Below are 21,717 nucleotides of genomic sequence, written 5' to 3'. Positions count from 1 at the left end.
GACTGTCAATCAAACCTTCTATTTGGGAGTTTTAAGAAGATTGCACAACAGTGTTAATCAAGAAGATCCGATTTGCAGCAGGCAGGAAACTAGTTTTCCACAGCAATGTAGCTGCACACACAGTCATCTCTGTTAGTTTTTGGCCAAAAATGGCACGATTCCGTTGTCCCCACACACCTTACTTTATCTTTCTCCATGCAACTTTTTCCATTGCCATGCATGAAAAGGAGCACAAAAGGATGCCGATTCGACAACATTGAAGAAGTTAAGAAAATATGAGGGAGCTATTTCTAAAGGTGACCACAAAAAAATGTTTCAGACAGCAGAAGCACCGGTGGGACAAATTTGTTAGTTTTCATGGAGAGTACCTGAAGGTGATAAGATTGTTTTGAAAACAACTTTAAAACATATAGCTTTTAAAAATAATGCTAGTTTTCTTTGGGTACTCCTCGAATGTAGCTGTGTGCATGAATGCACAACAGCTTGAAAATTGTTTTCTATTGTGTTTTTCAGTGCGCCAAACACGAATTCTGTGTACGTTAAGTGGTTACTTTCCCTTATTTTATATGTAGTTGTAAAACTTGTGCCTTTAAACTAGCTGCTTAATATAACTTAATTGTATAGATGAAATAATCTACTCCCCAAGTGGCAGCTCACACACAGGCAGACAGACACATACAAAACCACAAATAGCTATTTGTGAAAATAATATTTACTACACAATGGAAGGCAGAGTAGATTCATAATACCTCATTTCAGTAGTACACAAAATTACAAAGTTTGTTGGGTTTTAACAACTTTTATTCAAGAAATTTATTAACACTCACTCGAATGAAGTCTGCAAAATGGCGCAAAATGCCAATACGCACTTCGTCCACATCTTTGATAAAACCACTAAAGATAGGAACCAGGTCTCTAGTTGTTATGTGTTCACCCAAGATCTTCGCTAGTTCATGAATACTTGCAGCTGCAGTACGCCTTACCTTCCACTGGAACAAGGATAGAGTATTTTACAATAAAATTTAACAACATATTAACCCTTAACCTTTTCACCCAGATTTCAAATCAATTTTTCATAATACGCTCTTTACTTATAAACTAGTATGTTCTTTGTTTGAGTTATTTCTGAAACCCTGTAAGTTATATACTGTGAACTTGTGAGAAAACCTCGAACTTAATATTGAATGAACTAGGAAGTATTTGTAAACAGTTTTGCCTCCGAGGATTAACACTTGTGGAAATCATGGAAACGTATGAACTAGGTAAGTTTAAAACTGACTTATGTGATTTTAAAACTAAATGATAAACATTTGATCACTATCTTAAAGAGAAACAAAATTTGTGCACTGACAATTTGTTGATGTATGTATCTATCTAACCATGAAAGTAATTAACATTTACACAAATAATAAACTGTGGCTAACATTTACAAGGAAAATATTTTATACATAATTAAACATGAAGCATGTTTCTTAAAAATGAAAATAATTCCCAATACACACCCTGTAACTGGTATTCCATTTATATATAGTATTCAAAGAACTATTTCCTCCTCATCAGCGGATATCTAACTTTCTAAGATGCTCAATTATGTAGGGAAAGACATATTGCTACTTACCGTAAAGAGACATTTAAGCTGCAGACAGGCACAATTAAATGACACTCACATAAAGCTTTCAGTCAAGACTTCATCTGCAGAAGAGAAACACCATTCATACACACATGAAGGCACACCTCATGCACACGTGACCGCCATAGTTGGCAGTCATGTGCACAAGATATGCTTTCATGTGCGCACGCGTGCTGCTGTTTTGGAAGGAACACCCGTCTGACAATGCGTGCAAGTTTTGCACTTTTAGCACTACCCTTAATACAGTCATTAAAAAAAGAACATCAGGTTCTTGGATGATTAAAGAAATGTGTGTGTGTTACTAAACGATGATGCTGACAACACACACTAGTGGCAAAACACTTAGGTTGAAATACACCGAGTTTGTTAGTTTGAAAATCAAAGCAAATATTTGGAATCCTTGCAGGGCCATTGTATACAGTGCACTTTTACTGTGTCTACACATAATGATGTATCTACCCTTCAACTTTCATCTTATCACACTAAATGGGATTGTTAAAGAAAGGGACTTGTGGCATTTTAAAACTAACTGAACTTTTATTAAAAGGTATATTCCTCATTTTTTAAGTACTATATTCGTTAATAAGAATACAAATTTCAACTGTCCACATTTGATGTCCCTTTGAGGAACAAGTTTGTGTTATTCTCAATGCTACAAAAAGGTAAAAGCAAATGGTAAAGTAACTCCATCTGGACCAGTGTACACACACACACACACACACACACACACACACACACACACTTTCACACTAAATGAAAACTTATTTACAAGCATTTTCAGACATTACTTACCTGCGTGTGTGATGCTAATGTTTCATATGTATTTCTAATGAGTCCCCAGTGTCTTCGTCCAAGTGTCAGAGCAACAGCTGGAATGCTGAAAGCACAATGATGGGGTATTTCAGCATCAACACTCTTTGCCAGATCTGGGTGTGTCATAGACACAAAATGGTCGATCAACATTTGTGGAACTAGGTCCTGCGATATTTCCTCAAGTACAGGTGGTGGTGGTGGTGGTGGTGGCGGCGGTGGGGGAGGAGGAGGAGGAGGAGGAGGTGGTGGTGGTGGTGGAGGAGGTGGAGGGGGAGGAGGTGGGGCAGAAGTTGCTGTTCCCGACAGAAGACTTGGAGCTGGCACAACTGGATTAATACAAGCATAGGCGTGAACTGTAACAAACAAATGTAAAGTGTCACTAATTAGCTAGTTTTGTTTCCTGCAGGTATGATGTACACTGCAATGAGTTTCATTGACAAAATAAGGAAAATTAAGAATCTGGCATTTTGTAAGTCAGCACATCTACTGTTTGTCTCCAGTTATTTAAATACTCACTACCACTGGTGGACTCTGGGTGAACTTTAAGGACAGCCTTCTGTGCTGAAGATGCCAGAACAGTAGAATTGTGATGTTCATCAGTGACCACAGCCACAGCAGCAGTGCCTATCTGAGCCTGCACAATCGCACCACCTCCTGTGTCCTGTTTACTGACTGGATCTATCTCACTGCTGTCTTCAACTTTTGCAGATGCCTCTAGCCTTGTTGCTAATTGGTCCAGCTCCATCTGGAACAAGTGTTGCACATTAATTTCATCAACTTTTTGAAAAAGGGAAATGACTGATAATTATCTAAATTATGAAGAAGAATCATATTTTTCCAAATTCTGTTTAAAGGCAAGATACTGAAGACTGACCTAAAAATTAAAGACAAAAGCATACAGCAATTCATGTGAAATCCCAACAACTAAATACACTGCTTGACAAAAGTAGTTAAGCATCCAGGAGGCACAGTTGGATGCCAATGTAATTTCAAAAATTTACACTATGTCAGCAGATGTACAAATGATTCTGAGATACAATTTGAAGTGAGAGGTAGAATTGACACCAGAGTGCATTATTATCAGTCACATCTAGTGTTGTTACCAGGCCTGCTGGTGTATTTAACAGGCATAAACTGTCAGACATTGAGCAAGATCCTTGTGTGGGACAGTGTTATCAGCACATTAAGCTGGATGGTTGGATTGAGCAATATACAGATCTGAGGCATCTAGATGAGACAATGCCCTGATGTTTGAGTGCGTGGGAAAGTGAGGGCAGGTATACTAGTCATTAACATACCAGTGAACCACATCTGACCACAAATGATCACTTAATTGTGTACCTAGCCCATCATAAGCCCTTTTAACTCCACCTGCCATCTGAGAACAAATAATGGACTTCCTGCAATGTTTTGTGCCATTCCACACCATTGGTCACAGACAAGCAGCAGGACTAAATGAATACCACATTGTGTGTAAACTGCCATTACCACCACCACACAAATTAGAGTTTTGAGTGGTGCCATGACCAGGAAGCATGGATTGCTGATAAATGGTGGTGTATTGTCATCAGCAATGGAAGCACCATTCTTCCACTGTGTTGTAGAGGCACAACAGTGTTACTTCTGGCATCATGGTGTGGGGAGCCATCACTTAAGAACACAGATAGTAGTGACTGAGGCAACAGACAGGAGAAAGTATGTGATGGACATCCTGCATCCTGATGTGTTACCTGTGACAAGACAGTATAGATGTGCCATTTTTCCGAAGGAATATTCTTGTCTCCACACGGCACATGTATCTGGTACCTATCTACAAGATACTGAGCCACTACTCTGGCCAACAAGATATCTGTAGCTGCCCTGTGGGACCAGCTTGGTAAACAATTCCATCCCAAAGCCTGTATCAGGAAAACCCCTTTTTTTACTAATCTCTGGGCACCCAATACCTTTTCCTTAAACAGATGGTTCCTTAAATGGGCATTCTGACATACGCGAAATAAGTAACCCAGAATGGAAATTGAAGCATGTTTAGGTGATATAAATGCTACTCAATACCCTGCACTACAAAATGTAATTTTTTCCAGCATAATGTAGAGAAAGAAGTTATCACTCCAGCTGGTTGATAGAATTTAGAAATCTATCTACACTGGAAGAGGAAGATCTATTTGTAATGGTATCAGTTCCTTGCACGTCAACAGTGAAACTTAGTGCAACGGGCTGCTGTTTCACCAGCAGGTCCGACCTTAGCGTACTTTCACAAGTATTTCACACATTTCACTTTTATCAGTCTGCAAAAAAGCCATCATAACAAATGCCTGGAATTTTATTAATTTGTCCATGTTCCAGCCTAATATCTAGAAAGCTAACATAGACCATACAGTCAATTTTTGTGGTTAGTAACAAATGTGTGTGTTAATTAAGCCCTGGAATGTTACATTTTCAGAAATATCATGATCCTACTCCATATTACTTCTGGAACAATGTCATCTTTAACAGCAACTGGTGTACTGCAGCCAGCCTTTGTGAAACAATTTAACTCAGTCCACTGTGATAAAATTCCAGGTAGGAAGAAACCTACGCATAACCTGTAGAATGCTGAGTCGTCACTCTCTCTCTCTCTCTCTCTCTCTCTCTCTCTCTCTCTCTCTCTCTCTCTCTCTCTCTCTCTCTCTCTCTCTAACGAAATTGACATCTGTGCAACTGCTACTCTACATTTGGCTTTAATGGATTGCATTATGCCCAGGTCAGAGGTGGCAGGTGACTGATGAAGGTCAGAGGATGACACACAATGTTTACGTTTCTTAGAAATTTTATTCTTTTGATGCGTACATGGCACAGGTTTTTATGTTTACACACAATAGTAATATCAATTCTTAATTTTATTTACCTCTCTCATTTTTCTCCCTTACGATTTTGCAAGATGTTAATTAGAAAAGATCAGTTTCATTAGCACTGAAAATACTTCTGGGTTCATAAGCTTATATTAATTGGGCACTGTAAAGGTCATCAAATTGTTTACACACTGTACGATCACAGGCCATCGCACAACACAGGATAATGTGGCCTTAGTGAAATGGAAAGAAATTGGAACCTCAGTATAACATGTCAAGAATTATCTGAAAATTGGATTTCAATTTGCACAGTATTTCATGTTTATTCCTTAAAAGCAAACTTAAAATTGGGAGAAATTAATCTTCCGGTAGAGTAACAGACTACAGGATCTATTTATCATAAGCAGGTTTATTAATTCGGTGTTTTGCTGTATGAAGGCCTAGTTACAACAGTTATGGGCGAGTTTGTTTCAGGAGAGGTTACAATGGCTTTACAACCCCCTTCCCAACCAAATCAGTGCTTGTATCCTGACCAGAGTGGATGCAATTTTGTATGGATGAGAGTGAAGTATTTATTCATTGAGATACATCACATGCTCTCTCAAACAGTGAAGTTTAGTAGTGTTTCCTTCTAGCATTCTGGGTGCTTCACTTTTTGCCACACAGTGTAACAGTGACAACATAAAATTTAGATTTCATAAGGTGCTTCAAAGGGCAAAATCCACTAATCACATAGCAGTCCTGGTACACACTGATACCCTCACGTCACTATACCAACGCATACTGCTAGAAGAGTCCGAATAAAATGGTGCAACCCATCTCAACTTTATCAATGAGCTGCACTTTTTAGTTCACCTAGTGGTGTATTAGAGTACTGTGGGATGGGGACTTAAAAGTGTACCAGAAATGCAGATAAGCATTTGCAAATGAACAAAAAATTATACATGACTTTTTTCCCAAGCTTATGAAATTTGATTACTACAGTCTTACATTCACAAAGCATGTTAAGCAGCTAGTGTCACTGCAGTTTCACCAAATGTGAATTAGTTAGAACCAAGTCCAGCAAATGTTACAAGGAAATGGAAAGAATACAGATAACCAAAAGAATTTCTTTACAATATCTCGAAACAGTGTTTGTTGAGAATTACACTATTACAAGCAATGTTCGTGGTTCAATTTAAGTCTTCCACATGATTTTTTTCTGACACTTAGTTGGACAGTGGTTCACAGTCTATATTTAATTGAGAGTCCTGATACATCTGGTTGGAAAAATGAGTGCAAAGGTCTACATCTACACAGATACTCTGTTATCCACCTTATGACATGTGGTGGGGTTACCCTCTTGCACTACCAATTTCTTTTCCTGTTCCACTTGCAAATAGAATGAAGGAAGAACTACTGCGCAATGTATGTTAAATGCAACAGAATCGTCTTGCACATGCTAGTTTTCTAAATTTTCCCAATAGTGTTATTTGAAAATAATGTTTCCTTCCCTCCAGAGATTCCCATTTGTGATCCCAAGCATCTCAATAATCCGTATGTATTGTTTAAACCTACCAGTCACAAATTTAACAGCCCACCTCTGAACTGCTTCGATGTCTTCTGTTAATCTGGCTCGGTACGGATCCAAACACACTAACAGAACTCAAATCCATATTAACTCCCACTTCTCTACATGTAGAGCTAGCTCCAATTCATCGCACCAACTAGAAATTTTGTCTAGGTCATTTGTATCATCCTGCAGTCACTTCGACACCTTTGCATACATCACAGCATCACCAGTAAACAACCGTCGATTGCTGCCCACACTGTGTGCCAAATCATTTCTCTATATAGAGAATAATAGCAGTCGTATCTCACTTTCCTGGCGCACTCCTGATGATACCCTTGCCTCTAATGAACAGTCGCCATTGAGGACAACATACTGGGTTCTATAACTTAGGAGCCATTCACATCAAATCTGTGAACTTATCCCATATACTGTTACTTTAACAACTTGCAATGGAGCACTCTGCCAAATGCTTTCCGGCAATCTACAAATATGGAATTTGCCTGTTGCCCTTTATCTACAGTCCACAGCATCAGGTGAGAAAAGAACAAGTCTAGTTTCCCATAAGCAAAGCTTTCTAAAACCATGCTTATTTGTGGACATAAGCTTCTCTGTCTCAAGAGACAATTTAATATATTTCAACTGAGAATGTTTTCAAGGATTCTGCAGCAAACCAACTTAAGGGATATTGGTCTATAATTTTATGGGCCCATTCTTTTGGCATTCTTATACACAGGAGTCACAGCACTTTTTCGAGTCGCATAGGACTTTGCACTGGGCTAGATAATCACAATAAATGAAAGCTAAGAAAGGAGCAAATGCCATAGAGTACACTGAAGAACCAAACAGGGGTTCAATCCGAACCTGGCGACTTATCTGTTTTCAACACCTCCAGTTGTTCCTCTACACAATGGATGTTTATTACTGTGTTGTCCATATGGGATTCTGATGAATGCAAGGGCATACCACCACTTACCTGTAACTCGGAGAGAACTTAAGAATTAAAAACTAGCATTAAATTCCATATAGCAAGGAATGTGTAAACTACTGTTTTTAACATGCCACTATTACCCACCAATGTCGTTTAATGTTTAGTTACGCAATGGTGCGTAAAATTTCCTATTTAAATTCTTTACATTAATGACCGTATGAGTAACATTTTGCAATATGAGTGCAGCAGAAACACAAGCACATCAATAGAGCATATGTAGTGGACATGTTAAACTCATGGCAGAAAAGCAAACCATTATGATTTCTTCTAAACTAAAAATGGTGACACAGCAATGGCAGAATTGGACAATGTGTGGCTGTAATTAACATTCCTCTCACAGAAAAAGGAACAGGTAAATTTAAGTGTAATTTACACATCAGCTGGAAGAGCCAATGTTACTAAAATACTCACATCAATATCCATGTCCACAGAAAGCTCTGATGCAAAAGTACGTTGATCATCTTGAACACGAGCTTTAACAGTCACTGCAGCCGGCTTCAGTTGCTCATTGAGGCTGATGTCCAGTTCCAGCTCTGGTATAGGCATTCTCCAGTATTGAAATGTGTTGTATGGAGCAAGACCACTTTCAAGATGGATGTGATATTTGCCACGACCAATGGTGTCGTCAGTATGATTTTGATTTTTGACAACTGACATTTTAGCACCTGACTCATTTAACGTGACTGAATAAGTGTTTTCAGTAACAAGATCAATCTCTTTAGACTGGTCAGACAACTGTGTGTCTGTATCAGTAGATGGGCTGCGATTTGCTACATCTAACTCCTTGTTAATACTTGAAGCTACAGCAGATGGAGGCTCAGGTGGCGGATCACCTGGTGGTTTGGGTGGTGGTTTTCTTGGCGAGTCTGGCATTACCTTACTATGGAGACGCAAAGAAGGTGGTGGGGGTGGAGGGGGTGGTGGTGATGATGGTGGTGGAGGATCATCTTGTGTAAGGGTATGAGAGACCGAACTATTGGAATGATTCTCTGCTGAAGATTGATCAGTGCTACTTTGGTGCAAAATTTTAGTTGGTTCAGAAGGTGGCTGTGGAGGAGGATCAAGAGGTGCATAGACTTGAGAGTAGTCTATCACACCTGCTGTTCTTGAAACACTGCCTGACCACCATCCTGAATTAGAATGTTCCTGCTCGTTCACTTTATCAGCAAACAACCTAGAATTGTAAACCGTCTATTAGAAACTATCTATAGTATAACCAACAATAAAAAGGATTTTTTCCTACACTGACTACATTGCCCAGAACAACAGTTATCTGAAATCTTAAATTTGTCACCTATGTACTAGCATTACACACAAGATCAATTCACAGCTCAAAAAACTATTTTAAAAATACTACTTTCTCAGGAGAGAGAGATTTTAATATACTTACCGATTATCTTGTCCTTCTGGATTTATTATTATTATCTCACCCTGACCACTACATGCTAACCCAGTCACAGAGGGATCAGCAAACGTAGATATGAATGGTCCAAGCTGTTGAAAAGCAAGTGAGCAAACCCACCGGCTCTCATCAGTCAGGAGGCGGGCAAATGATGCAGCAAGCACAGCCTTGCGTATTGGTAGTGTGCACAGGCATGTCACCGACATGAATACTTCTGCACAGGCTTTCCGAACACCCCATACACTGTCTGCACACAGTTTCACAAACTGTGGCAACTGCAAATAAAAGGAAGTGCAAATTAGACTAACTGTATACTATATTCTACTTCCTTTACATGTCTTAACTATAGATGTTTTACATATTAAAGCATGTTAAAACAGCAAACATGAATGGGGAGGTGAGAAGTAAATTTAAAGTATCATAGCTCTTCCTTACAACGGTTATACATACCATGACATTTTCTACACATTCTGTGCCCACAACAGTACAGAAGTCACTGAAGTTAGAAGCACAAGCCTTTCGCAGTTGAAAAACACTGTTTGAACACAGTGCAATGAAGCGAGGCAGCAAGAGACGTTCAGTTACATCACGCCCAACCAAAGGAGCGATTTTTACCATCAGCTGCAAAGTAAGAGCAAGAATCCATCATCTTTTCTCATTCGCAATGGAACAAAAGAGCCAAAAGTAAATATTCAAAACAAGTTTTAAAATTACTTTCTACTAAAACACAAATCTCCATGTTAAGTTTTCTTGCAACTTAAAAATTCATAAATATCTGTAAAAGGTAATCCCAGCAAGTGTTGCTTACACCACAATATGCTCATCAAAGCTGGCTGTGATATGACAACAACACACACATCACAGCCACTTTGACGAACACAGTGCAGCTGTTTCCAATCTGCAGAAGGCGGCTTCGAAGAGAAGTAACACCTGCCGCACCGCTCATCAAAGCTGGCTGTGATATGATGAACAACGACACATCACAACAGCTTTGTGAGCAGAGCAACTGGTTACTGCAAACTGCAGCAATGGCAATTCTGAACTGCAGAAATAACCAATGGCCCAACTCGTCAAAAATGGCTGTGATATGACCTAAATTACAACACATCACAACCAATTTGACTGGTGGGCCACAGGGATGTTTCATGTTTTTCAAATTACATGCACAGTTTACAAAGAAAATAATGCTTAAAGGTTAGTGCAGGAATCAAATGTACCATGTCTGCTAGTACTAACAAATGTCCTTTCATCATATTTCACATCAACTGGTGTAATTTTACTGGTACAGTACTCCACGAAATTTCAAAATTCAATACAGTCAATAAATATAACAATATCTAGAAGCTAGTGAAATTCTATTCTTAATATTACACAAGTATTCTATGACAATTTTTTTTCCATTGTTGTGTACAATACATACTGTCTGTACCATAGTCAATGCCAAAAGCAGGTATATATGCAACTGCATCACCTCTTTCTGCCTGATTATGTGCCTTCCAACTCGTGGTGATCTTGGGCCAAGTCCGAGCTCATCAAAGTGGCTGTGATATGCACAGACGGGACATGGCACAGCCAGGTTGACGGGCCGGCCTTGGCAAATATGCAGTCAGCTTGAAGCGCCTGTCCACTTGATGAGTAAAGGCCAGTTTGTGCTCATCAAAGCTGGCTGTGATAGCGCCTCTCGGACATCTCTATGACAAACCAGCTTTGATGCGACAATCGGACCCACAGCTTCATCAGTTGCTTTCTTCAGTACAGGTCCAGAAGCCATTCGATGTAATTCCTATGTAGGTGTGTAGGCTGGAGCCTCATGAAAGACAAGGTAGTGAGATGCAAGGAAACTGCAGGCAACATCTCACTACCCATGTCTTTCACAAGGACACACCCTCAGTTTCTCTGTCAAACAATTCACCACATTCTTGCATTACTTAAACAACAACTTTAAAACATTGCAGTCAATCCCATTAATTTATATTTTGGTGTAGAACAGTTATCAGAATCCAACAATGTACATATAACAATTTAGCTTCCGCAGCAAACAAATTAGTCTCCTTGGCTCTACTGAGGCAGACTTGGGCCTAATAGCTTCCACATCTTAAGCAAATATTCAGCCCTTAATGCGAAGTTTACAAAACCCAAACAATATGTTTACTATTACAAACAGACTGTTACAAAGTACCACCCAAGTCATGCTCTTTATCAGGGTTGACCAAATCTGGGGGTCACATGTGGCCCAAGTGGGCACCTATCACACAATCAGGAAAGACTTGTTCCATAAAATTCTGTTTACTTCAAGTTATCATAAATGGAATATTTTCAACAAACTCTCACTATAGGATGCTATTCCCTTCTGCTATTCATGTTAAATGAGTTACGTGTGGCCCAAAAAAATACTCTTCATCCAGTGTAGCCCTGATCAGGTGAAAGGTTTGACACCCCTGCTTTAGATGCTGATTTGACAAAGTTGCTGATATTCAAACGTTACTGCACAACTGTAGACCCCCATAAGAACTGAAAGAATGCATTCAAATGTTTAGTAAAATACTGACAATGCTGGCAGGTCATTAACCCTAGAGACGGATTCAACATTTAGCGTGTTTATACAGTAATTTCCATTGGCCCATTCTCAGTAAACTTTATAATTTCTACTGAACTAATAATCTCTACACTATCAACAGAGACAAGAGACAATGCTGTGGAGTCATCAATATTTACATGCTGATCCTTCCATAAGCAGTAATAGTATGTAAAAAAACAAGATCTACAGTGACTTGAGTGCTGTAATGTAGTGAATGCTCTGAAAGGTATGAACTTCCTCTGAACCAACAAATCAGCATTGACAAGAATAATTGTACTAACACGTTACCTCAGAATTGACACTACACTCTTTGATGCATTGAGCAGGTGTCTATGCCCTGAAATTGTTGAGAACCCAAGACACAGCACGTTTATGCAATAGTATAACACTCAATGTCTTGGTGGAAGTCTTAATTTTTGGCGACTTTCAATGCACATGCCTACCCCAGTATAAAGAAGTGTGTTTCCCGTCAACCCTTCGTATCATTGGAAGGGAAAGGCTCAGGTTGTATTCTATGATGTAGCAAGCAAATTTCCATTACAAGTGTAACTTCTATAAAAACACTAATCCTTGCCAGTAGGGTAGAATTTTTTTGTGGTTGCCTGGGAGATACACACAGATCTTTTGAGTGTGTACACTTCAGTTTGACAGATTTACCCTACTTAAAATATGGAAGTTTTGATCAAAATTTCTTTTTGAGTGATTCTGTGTCAAGTTGTTTAGGCTGGATTTTGTTGAAATTGGATATGCATATTTACCAAATGACCAAAATAGATTTACAAATTTTTAGCTCCCAAATTTTTATACTTTGCGAGTAGGAACCTCTTAAGCGAATAGAACGCAATTGTTGGTCCAACATTTAAAAATTTTAATTTCAAGTGCTGTTATGTAGTGAATAATTGTGGCAAGGCTGTTAAACTTTGCTTTTATTCTTTGAAAGACTACAATTATCCAAGAAAGTTTCTCATGCAAACCAGTTTTGGAGAGAGTAATATTTCTTAAAGTAGCAACTGTATCATGTCATTATCACAAAAAGGATGGGTTGCTGCTCACCATGTGTGGTGAGATTAGTCCAGCCAAAAGGCCTTCCAAAGTGTGAAAGTGCACGTGCACACACACACACACACACACACACACACACACACACACACACACACACACACACACACACACACACACACACACCTCTGGTCACCAGTGCAGGACTGCGAGCAACTGCAAACAATGGGAGAAGCATTATAGATTGTGGGGATGGAAATGATGATGATGATATGGATGGGTGGAAAAAAAGGGAGGGATAGGAGGTCACCTTGAGTTCCACCTGCACAATTCAGAAAAGCTTGTGTTTGTAGGAAGGATCCAAATGGCACACGCTATGAACCAGTCACTGAATGCAATAATATTGTGATGGGTGGTTCCACTGTCTTTTAGTCACAGTTTATTGGTGGCCATTCACACAGACAGACATGGTGTTCACTGTTATGGTCACACACAATGCAATACAGTGGTTGCAGATTAGTTTATAGATCATATGATAGCTTTCACAGGTAGTCCCATCTTTGATGGGACAGGTGAGGTGTTGACTGGAGTATGTACTAGTGGGAGATAGGATGTGTGGGGAAGGTCTTGTGTCTAGATCTATTACAGGGATAAGAGCCATGAGGCAAGGGATCAGGAGCATGGGTGGAGTAGGGCTTGGAGAAGAATATTATGTAGATTTTGTGGGTGGAAGAATACCACTGAGGGAGAGTGAAATCGTAATGGGTACGGTATTCCTCATTTTACAACGTGACAAGGCATTTGAAACTATGGCAGATAATGTGATTCAGTTGCTCCAGTCCTGGGAAGTACCAAGTCAAGAGGGGAAATGTTGCTTTGTGGCCAGATAGTAGAACTTCTGTAAGTATTGGGTGACTGAAGACAAAGCATGAGAGATCTGTTTCTGGACAAGGTTGGGGGTAATTTCAGTTTGTGAAGGCTTCAGTGAGATCATTCATATAAATGGATAGAGACTGCTCATCACTGTAGATTTAAGTCATGGGTGCCTAGGCAGTAAGGAAGGGACTTCTTGGTATGGAATGGGTGGCAGTTGTCTAAGTGAAGTTATTGCTAGTGGTAGTAGGTAGGTTGGTTGGTTGGTTGGTTGGTTTGTTTGATATGGATAGAGGTACCAATGTAGCGATCTTTGGCATAGTGGTCAACATTAAAGAAACTATCTTGCTACATTGAGGAGGTCCAGCTGAAGCAAATGAGGGAGGTGGTGCTGGAAGAATGTGGACATGGTGCCCTCACCCTTGAACCAGATTAGGAGGGTGTCAATGAATAGGAACCAGGTGAGGATTTCAGATTCTGGGTGGTTAGGAATGATTCCACTATATGGTCCATGAGCAGGTTTACATAGGATAGTGCCATGTGGGTGGCCATTACCATACCGTAACTGTTTGTACGTGATTCCTTCAAATGTGAAGTAATTGTGGTTAAAGATTTAATTGGTCATCGTGACCAGGAAGGAATTTTGGAATTCATTGGGCACTGGGATAGGTAGTGTTCAATGAGGCCTTGGGCATTAGGGACATTCGTGTAAAGGTAGGTGACAGGAATTGTTATGAGCAGGATGTCATATGGTAAAGGAACAGGGTCTGTGGAGGAAATGGTTAGCCTTTTCTATAGAAGGGTAGGTTGCAGGACACACACACACACACACACACACACACACACACACACACACACACACACAGAGAGAGAGAGAGAGAGAGAGAGAGAGAGAGAGAGAGAGAGAGAGAGAGAGAGAGAGAGAGAGAGAGAGAGAGAGAGAGAGAGAGAGAGAGAGAGAGAGAGAGAGAGAGAGAGAGGGGGGGGGGTGAGTGGAGATTCTGCTGGATCTCTGAAATCGTCACTATGGCGGGCTTTGTTGTTAGACGAATCCGACAGATGGTGGAGCCTTTGTTAGCAGGTAGTATTGAACAGATGGGATCCACTTTTAGGTGGTGGATTTCGGTTCTTTTTGCAGATTTAAGGTTAGCTTGCAAATTAAAGGATTTGCAGCATGATGGTGAGGTACAGTTTGAGGTTAAGAAATTCTGCAGTGTTAGGAGGAAGTGACTGGCACAGAGGAAGGGAGGGCAGCGGGTGCAGGGGGGGTTCACACTTGGTTGAGCCTGATTGGCTGGGTTAGTGTTGAGAAAGTTTCATCCAGGAGAACTCTCACAGCGAAGCATAATGCAAGTTTCTGATTGAATGGTGTCATTGAAATATATAGTCCTTGATGTTACCCTGAAGCATCTGTTTGGCAACATTTTTGTCTGCATTCACAGAATTAAGAGAATCCAATTATTTGCTCTTTCTTGCTTCAACAAAGAATTAACATTGGTTTCATACTTTTCGTGACATTCATTTTTGTTTCCAAACTTTACTTCCATCAATTCTGAAACTTGACACCCTCATGTATAGGCTTTGCTTTATAACAAAGATTGTTGCTCTTTTCCTTTGCACTGCTAGCATGCCTTTCTGACAATCTTTGTTTTAATTATTCACTCACATACAAAATTCTGCTGAGATATGTTAAAGGATCATCTCCTTGGCATCAATTCAAGAATCTGAAAATTCTCAGGATGAGTACAATCTGGAAATTTCATGCACTATGTTTTACCAGAACCTGCTGGCTGCTGCAGCTCACTAGAGTGTAACACATTTGCAGATACCACTTGCCTACTTTTTCAGCTTTGGCCTAATCAATTGTTTTTTAAATGACCTTTTAAATCGTGTTTACTGAATTAAATGAGATGACGCTCAAAGAGGTGAAACTGCTATGAAACCTATCGCATGCTTTGATCTGCACATATACATCAGATGAAGCCTAAGTTTTTTTAACATAAACTAATAAAAAATTTCTGCTAATATTGCCCAAATTTCTTTCATCCTTAGTTTTTCTGATTGTGATGATTTTTCTTTGAAAACTGAACAATCGTTGCACAAATTAAATTTTGTCAGCAAAGTGGCTTTATCATTAATACAAAACTGTACATCCATTACATAATCTCAGGCCAGAATGACACTACTTTTTTGTTTTGTCAGGAGAGGACTCTCCAATGTTTAGCAGATATTTGTTGCAACTGTTTTGTCATCGAATGACAACCTAAACCAGTCCAGTCACAAAAAGGACACACTGGCAGATTTTCACTTGCTGAACTTATCACATATTCAAATCAATAGCATTACAATACCCACCAAAATTCAGTCTGATTTAACTATTTAAATTTAATAGTTCTTTCACCCTTTGTGTAAAATAGTTCTAAAAAGTTGAAAGCTTTACAGAATAAGTCTTATGTTTCACCATTATTCATAGTTTTTTTTTGGTATGATGTGGAACATGTCACACAGGAAAATCAAATAACCAGATATGAATACAATTATGCACTTGAGAGACTGTTCCATATATTGTTTAAATATGCTTTTAGTTTAAAGCTGTTGCATCACCTTACTCCTCAAAAACAAAAGAGGGCAACATGACTGCCAACAAGCCAACATTTCCAAGATATTTTGGTGGGTTCTGCAGCTGATGTTCACCGAACTGTATTCCAAAAAATCTTGTTTCTGGGATAAACAAACCAATAAATAATAAAGTAAAATGACAAAAAGTAGAGCTTCAGCAGCAAGAGGACTTATTTTTCCAATTTCTCTTATACAGGGTGATTGATCCACCTCTACTACTGTCATTTTACACAAACCTGCAATGTTATAGCTTGTCTTCAAAATGAAGCGTAAGATTTTCCTATTCTCTCACTCACTATGAATCTTCTTTCAGAAAAAAATGAGCAGGGCCTTTTTGTAAGAACTTTATTGTAATTAAATTTTGAAGTGGATAATTTTCCACTGAAGGCCATAGTTTTGAAATCATTCAAGAAAAATGTACAAAAGTGACCATTAAGTTCACCTCAACCCCTCTATGATTTCTAGTATATTGTTCATGACACTCCTACCACTACATAAAAATTTCCTACTACACAAACTATTTTCAATATTCGACCTATTTCTGTCTGTACTGATTAGGCTATTATGCCCCAGCATGGTCAGCTACTTTGTTAACATTATTAACATAAATGCATTTGTGAGTGTAATTAATGAAAAACACCTCGTGAACATTATTTTTAACTAATGTATGTCGACAATCTGATCCTAACTTAATCCTTACAACCACAGTGGTTTTGCACTCAGTGGTCCTGACAAACATGATGCAGTTTTTTATTTTATACTGTTAAAATTCACTAAACTTCAGTAAAATGTGAAAAATTATTTGTGTAGTTGCAAGTGCATTTACAGTGGTACGTTGGAATACCATAACATCTAGAAATCCTGATCCAATGGAAGCCAAGTGAGGGTGCATTTGAAGATCACTTCGCACACTTTTCTTTAGTAACTCAAATCATAGCCTCCAGCGAAAACTTATCCTCATACAAAATTCAATTACATTAAATTTCCTACAAAAATATCATGCTCATTTTGTATAGTACTAATAATTGGCAGGCAGCTGTGAAAAATGTGAACATCTTGTGCATAATTCACGAAGGCCACCTACAACATTGCGGATTGCATATAACGGCAGTGGCAGCTCAATTGCCCTGCATTTATATCCATGTTTATCTGAAACCACTTAATTGTCATTTGTATAACAAACAATACTGGGTAATTGTGGATCTCCTACTAAAGAAAACACTGATGGAAATGTGATATTCTGTAGAGGAAAAGATGCTATTCAAATGCTACTTAGTTGAAGTGTTGATTAAGTATCATCCTAATATACAAGGGCCACAAAATCACCCACTGACAGCAGATTTGTTTTTGGGCAACTTCACACCACTGTCTCAAAAGCAATGTACTCAAAAGTTCTAAAACTTACAGGTTTTAGAAAAACTACCAAGCAGTAAGTTCAGAAAATGGGAGGTTTCTAAGCCACCTACATAAAGAAAAGTTACATTTTTGGAGAATAACTTGTGGCAAAATTTACCAATAAATTTAAATGCCAGCTGCAAAAGTAATGAGCTAATAGCAAATTGTTCAACAGCTTTACCACATTTATCCACAGCATTACAGCACTTTTGAACATCAAATTTTGAAATGTTTGAGAAATATTTTCACACCATTCACTTAAGAGGCTTCTACCCACAAAGAATTAAAACTTAAGCGCTAGAAATCTGGAAATACATTTCCTCTTTATTTAGCAAATCTGTAACTCAAATTTGAATAAATTGTAGACGGTCAAATGGTGACCCCTAGACCACTTGACTAATGATTAATATTACCATTCCATTTAGAACCACAGTTACACAGCGACACAGTTAGCAGTACAGGCCTTATGTTTTACCTATTCACCCACCTATTACACACTGTCACATGAGCTGCAGTGAGAGTTACTTCCACTTCACGATACACCCAATGAACTCTCCGCTGTGCTGACTACCACTACAATGTGAACTTTGCAAGAGCAACTTGCCTGGGTAGCTTCTTGTCATTCAAATGATTTCCCTATATAGGGCATTAGCTACCATGTCTCTTTTCACATGGAACAGTCACTTTAGGAGGTGAAAACAACTTAATGCATGAAGACTAACAGAAATGCCACGTTATTTCAAAACACGCCTCACCAATCTTCACCTCTATGCCAATTTTCTCTGCTTTAACACACAACTGTTGGTTTATCATCAACTAAGAAGCACATTTAGAGTGAGCAATTACTTGAATCTGCCCACAATACTATACAATATTTAACCTCCCTTTATTCCAAGTCACACACAACCACAAGGAAGATACCTCAGAGACATACAAAGCTTTATTAGCAATTAGAAATTATATACTTACACAAAGGAGTATTTCAAAATCCAGTATTATATAGATTTTATTTCGTATTCTTAAATGCATACTAGACACTTTTCCTAGTTGAAGCTTTAAATATTAGAAGACATTAAAGAATATTTTTAATGCCATAGCTTCACATAACTAACTAGAAAGACCAACTTACTGAAACTGTTTCTACGTGGAATTCTGTCGGACTGTTATCTTCAGTAAGCATCAGAATGACAGGACACACTTGCTCCTCAATGGTGCTAGGTTCCACTAATCCTTCCTCCATCAGCAGCAACAACGTGCTCTGCGCTGTCTTCCAGACCTGAAAGTTTCCAGTCAGCTATTAATATTTTTTACTTTTTTTTTTCCTCTCCACATGAATATACTACAGGAATTTACTCGTGTCAAGTAACATCTGAATGTGTCTGATCTCCCTTTCCCTCACCACCACCACCACCACCATTCTTTCGAAAACATAACAGATCTTTCGAATACTACTTTGCCTCCAAGTACTTTTGAAAAAGGAATTTACGGCTGATTACTTCACTACATTTATTATTTATGTGTGTATACACAATTTGAAATCCATGAACAAAATCTTGATAGACCAAGTATTGGAACAGCGTAAAAAGATGGACCTGCATTGCAATCCGTTAATTAAACCACAGAAACATAAATGAGAAACAGTTATACTGTAAAGTCTACACTGGCTATCACTGTTGGTGATCAAAAACATGTACATACCAACCATCATCAAAATTTAGCCAATTTTTTTCTCCTGCTTACAGCATCACCACGAACATTTCGAACAGCCAAGTTTTATTACATACTTTGGTTTGCACCTAGTATCATAAAAATTATGTATGTGGCGTGCCTTTTGTCAGTGAAAAATAAAAAGATGTGGTTGATGGGAGGAGACCTGCACACACGCACACATGCCTTGCGGAAACCAATAGCAAAAATTGTAGCAATTTACTGCTTGTGAATGTGGTAGAAAATTCTAACTTACCTGGTTGTCTGTGTCAGTTAGAAGCTTCAAAACAAGCGGCAAGATTATGTCCGGTACTAAGTGATGAAGCTGTTCCCGGTCATTGTGGCACAGCATTGCAATGGGCGGTAGAGTCTGCACTATCTCAGCACGTACTTTCACCTCTGAAACAAATTAAAATAATCTGTGGCAAAATGTTTCAACACATAAGACAGTATGTGGCACAGATGCATTCAAAATTTTGAATATCTGAGGATGCTATCCTAGAACAAAGGTATAACAAACAAAATTTGGTAGCCATTACTAATTTTGATCACAGGCAAGTACACAGGTACGAAAAAATGCATTAAATGAAACCTGGGCGATATTTTCTTCATTTTCCTATATTCTGTTTCATGTATAACTTTTTAACATAAGCAACACAGCAAGGTACAGCAGTTCAGTCAGGAAAATGAGTCAAGCTCCAATTAAGAATTTACTTTAAATACATTCATTGCGCAACGGAAGAACCAATTAGTGCACCATATCAATTGTTTCATCAGTATTCACAATAACTGTAAATAATAATCACCGATTATTGGCAACAGAATGTGTCCCGCAAGAAAGCCCATGCCTAGGAAGCCACATTTTCTCATTTCACTGATTCCTCCCGTGTTAAGTTATGTTGCTTTATGTATGATAGTTTAAGAAATGCCCTATTGCACCATTGATTTCCTTTACACTGGAAATCATTTATTGAAGTGTTGGGGAGAACAATTAATTGAAGTAGTGTCACATTAACTGACTTAATAGCCATAAAACTATCTGGGCTCTGTCCTTTCCCAGTACATACATCTGCACTCCACCAGCAGTTAGCCTGTCTGGCGAATACTGCTTCGGACTAATATTCGGGAATTTCTGCTTTTTTCAATATGCATAGTAAGGGGGGGGGGGGAGATCACTTAATATGCCTTTACAAGCTCTCATATTACTGCTATGTCCCAGAGTGACATGCAGTGGCTGGAACAGGATTGTCACATAGCCTTCCTCTAAGGCTGTTTCTTTAAATCTGCCCAAAAGGAGTGTGATAATGTCCATTTTTCCTAATCGTCCTTTTTAAAATCCCTCAAACATCTCTATTATACTTGAGGAGTATACCAGTGGGTCTTTTCTATCCCACATAACTTTGCTGTGAAATGTTTTCATATCCTCCCGATTTACCATTTTCATAAACATAATAATGGGATCACAACAATGAAAAATACCCCATACTATCAACACCACCTCTTTACATACAGACATACAATCCTAGCCACATGTTCAGGTGTGTGCGCGTGCGCGCTATAATGCCTCATTGATAAGGATTCAAAAAGCTAGAGCAGTACTCCAGAACTGGCCATACTAGCATCTTCTGCGACTTCTCCACTTCTCCAGGTTTCTCCAAAGAAATCTATGTTCTTCCATCTGCTTTTCGTGCTATTGATTTTATACTGTTGTCCCAGGTCATCTTCAGCACTGATGTTGTAATCAGATTCTGTCAGATTCTCTTTGTTATGGGCATTGTCTTGCATTTATCCACTTAAATAATGCCACCATTCATTACACCAAGCATAAATTTTATTTGAGGTAAATTCCTATGGGACCAAACTTAATATAACTTATACAAAGGGCAACACACACACACACACACACACACACACACACACACGTGTCCAAGGGAGGGCTCTAAACTCAGACAGGAGGGTGGGGGTGCTACGTGAACCCTGATAAGGTGGTTCAGATGGCACAGCTACCCCGTGTGGCATGGAAATTTTATCTGAGTGTTTTTGACTTACTTAGAACCATGTTTTTTATAGACCACAGCACCGATAGTTGACAGTCACAGTGATGCTGGGCCTGTGTAACATATCCTACTCTAACTACTTCCCTTTATGTTGAGCATTTTCTGCTGAATATACTTGTAAATTAATCAAATCACACATTTGAGAGAGAGCTCTCAACAGCACATTATTAGAAAACAGTCTGTCTAATGCATTTTGTAAATGAACTCTTTACCTGGTTCTACATAAGGGTGGCTTGTGTTTTTACCAGTCATGTGGGACCATTCACTGCACTA

At 38.8% G+C, this 21,717-nt stretch overlaps 1 protein-coding gene across 4 annotated transcripts in view; it reads right to left on the bottom strand.

The window, feature by feature from the left end:
* LOC126268024 (serine/threonine-protein phosphatase 4 regulatory subunit 1-like) overlaps positions 1-21,717 on the bottom strand; it is a 305,079-nt gene that overhangs the window by 24,335 nt on the left and 259,027 nt on the right. For all 4 annotated transcript variants that reach the window (XM_049973442.1, XM_049973441.1, XM_049973443.1 and 1 more), the window contains 8 exons: positions 19,644-19,786; positions 18,810-18,956; positions 9,667-9,837; positions 9,205-9,491; positions 8,226-8,988; positions 2,960-3,188; positions 2,423-2,796; positions 828-989 (listed from right to left, as the gene is read on the bottom strand). In XM_049973442.1, the coding sequence (XP_049829399.1) occupies positions 828-989; positions 2,423-2,796; positions 2,960-3,188; positions 8,226-8,988; positions 9,205-9,491; positions 9,667-9,837; positions 18,810-18,956; positions 19,644-19,786 (2,276 nt within the window). The remainder of the gene's footprint in view (positions 1-827; positions 990-2,422; positions 2,797-2,959; positions 3,189-8,225; positions 8,989-9,204; positions 9,492-9,666; positions 9,838-18,809; positions 18,957-19,643; positions 19,787-21,717) is intronic.

The sequence above is a fragment of the Schistocerca gregaria genome, chromosome 4 (assembly GCF_023897955.1).
Source record: "Schistocerca gregaria isolate iqSchGreg1 chromosome 4, iqSchGreg1.2, whole genome shotgun sequence".
Taxonomy (NCBI): Eukaryota; Metazoa; Arthropoda; class Insecta; order Orthoptera; family Acrididae; genus Schistocerca; species Schistocerca gregaria.
This window is presented reverse-complemented; position numbering and strand designations above follow the sequence as displayed.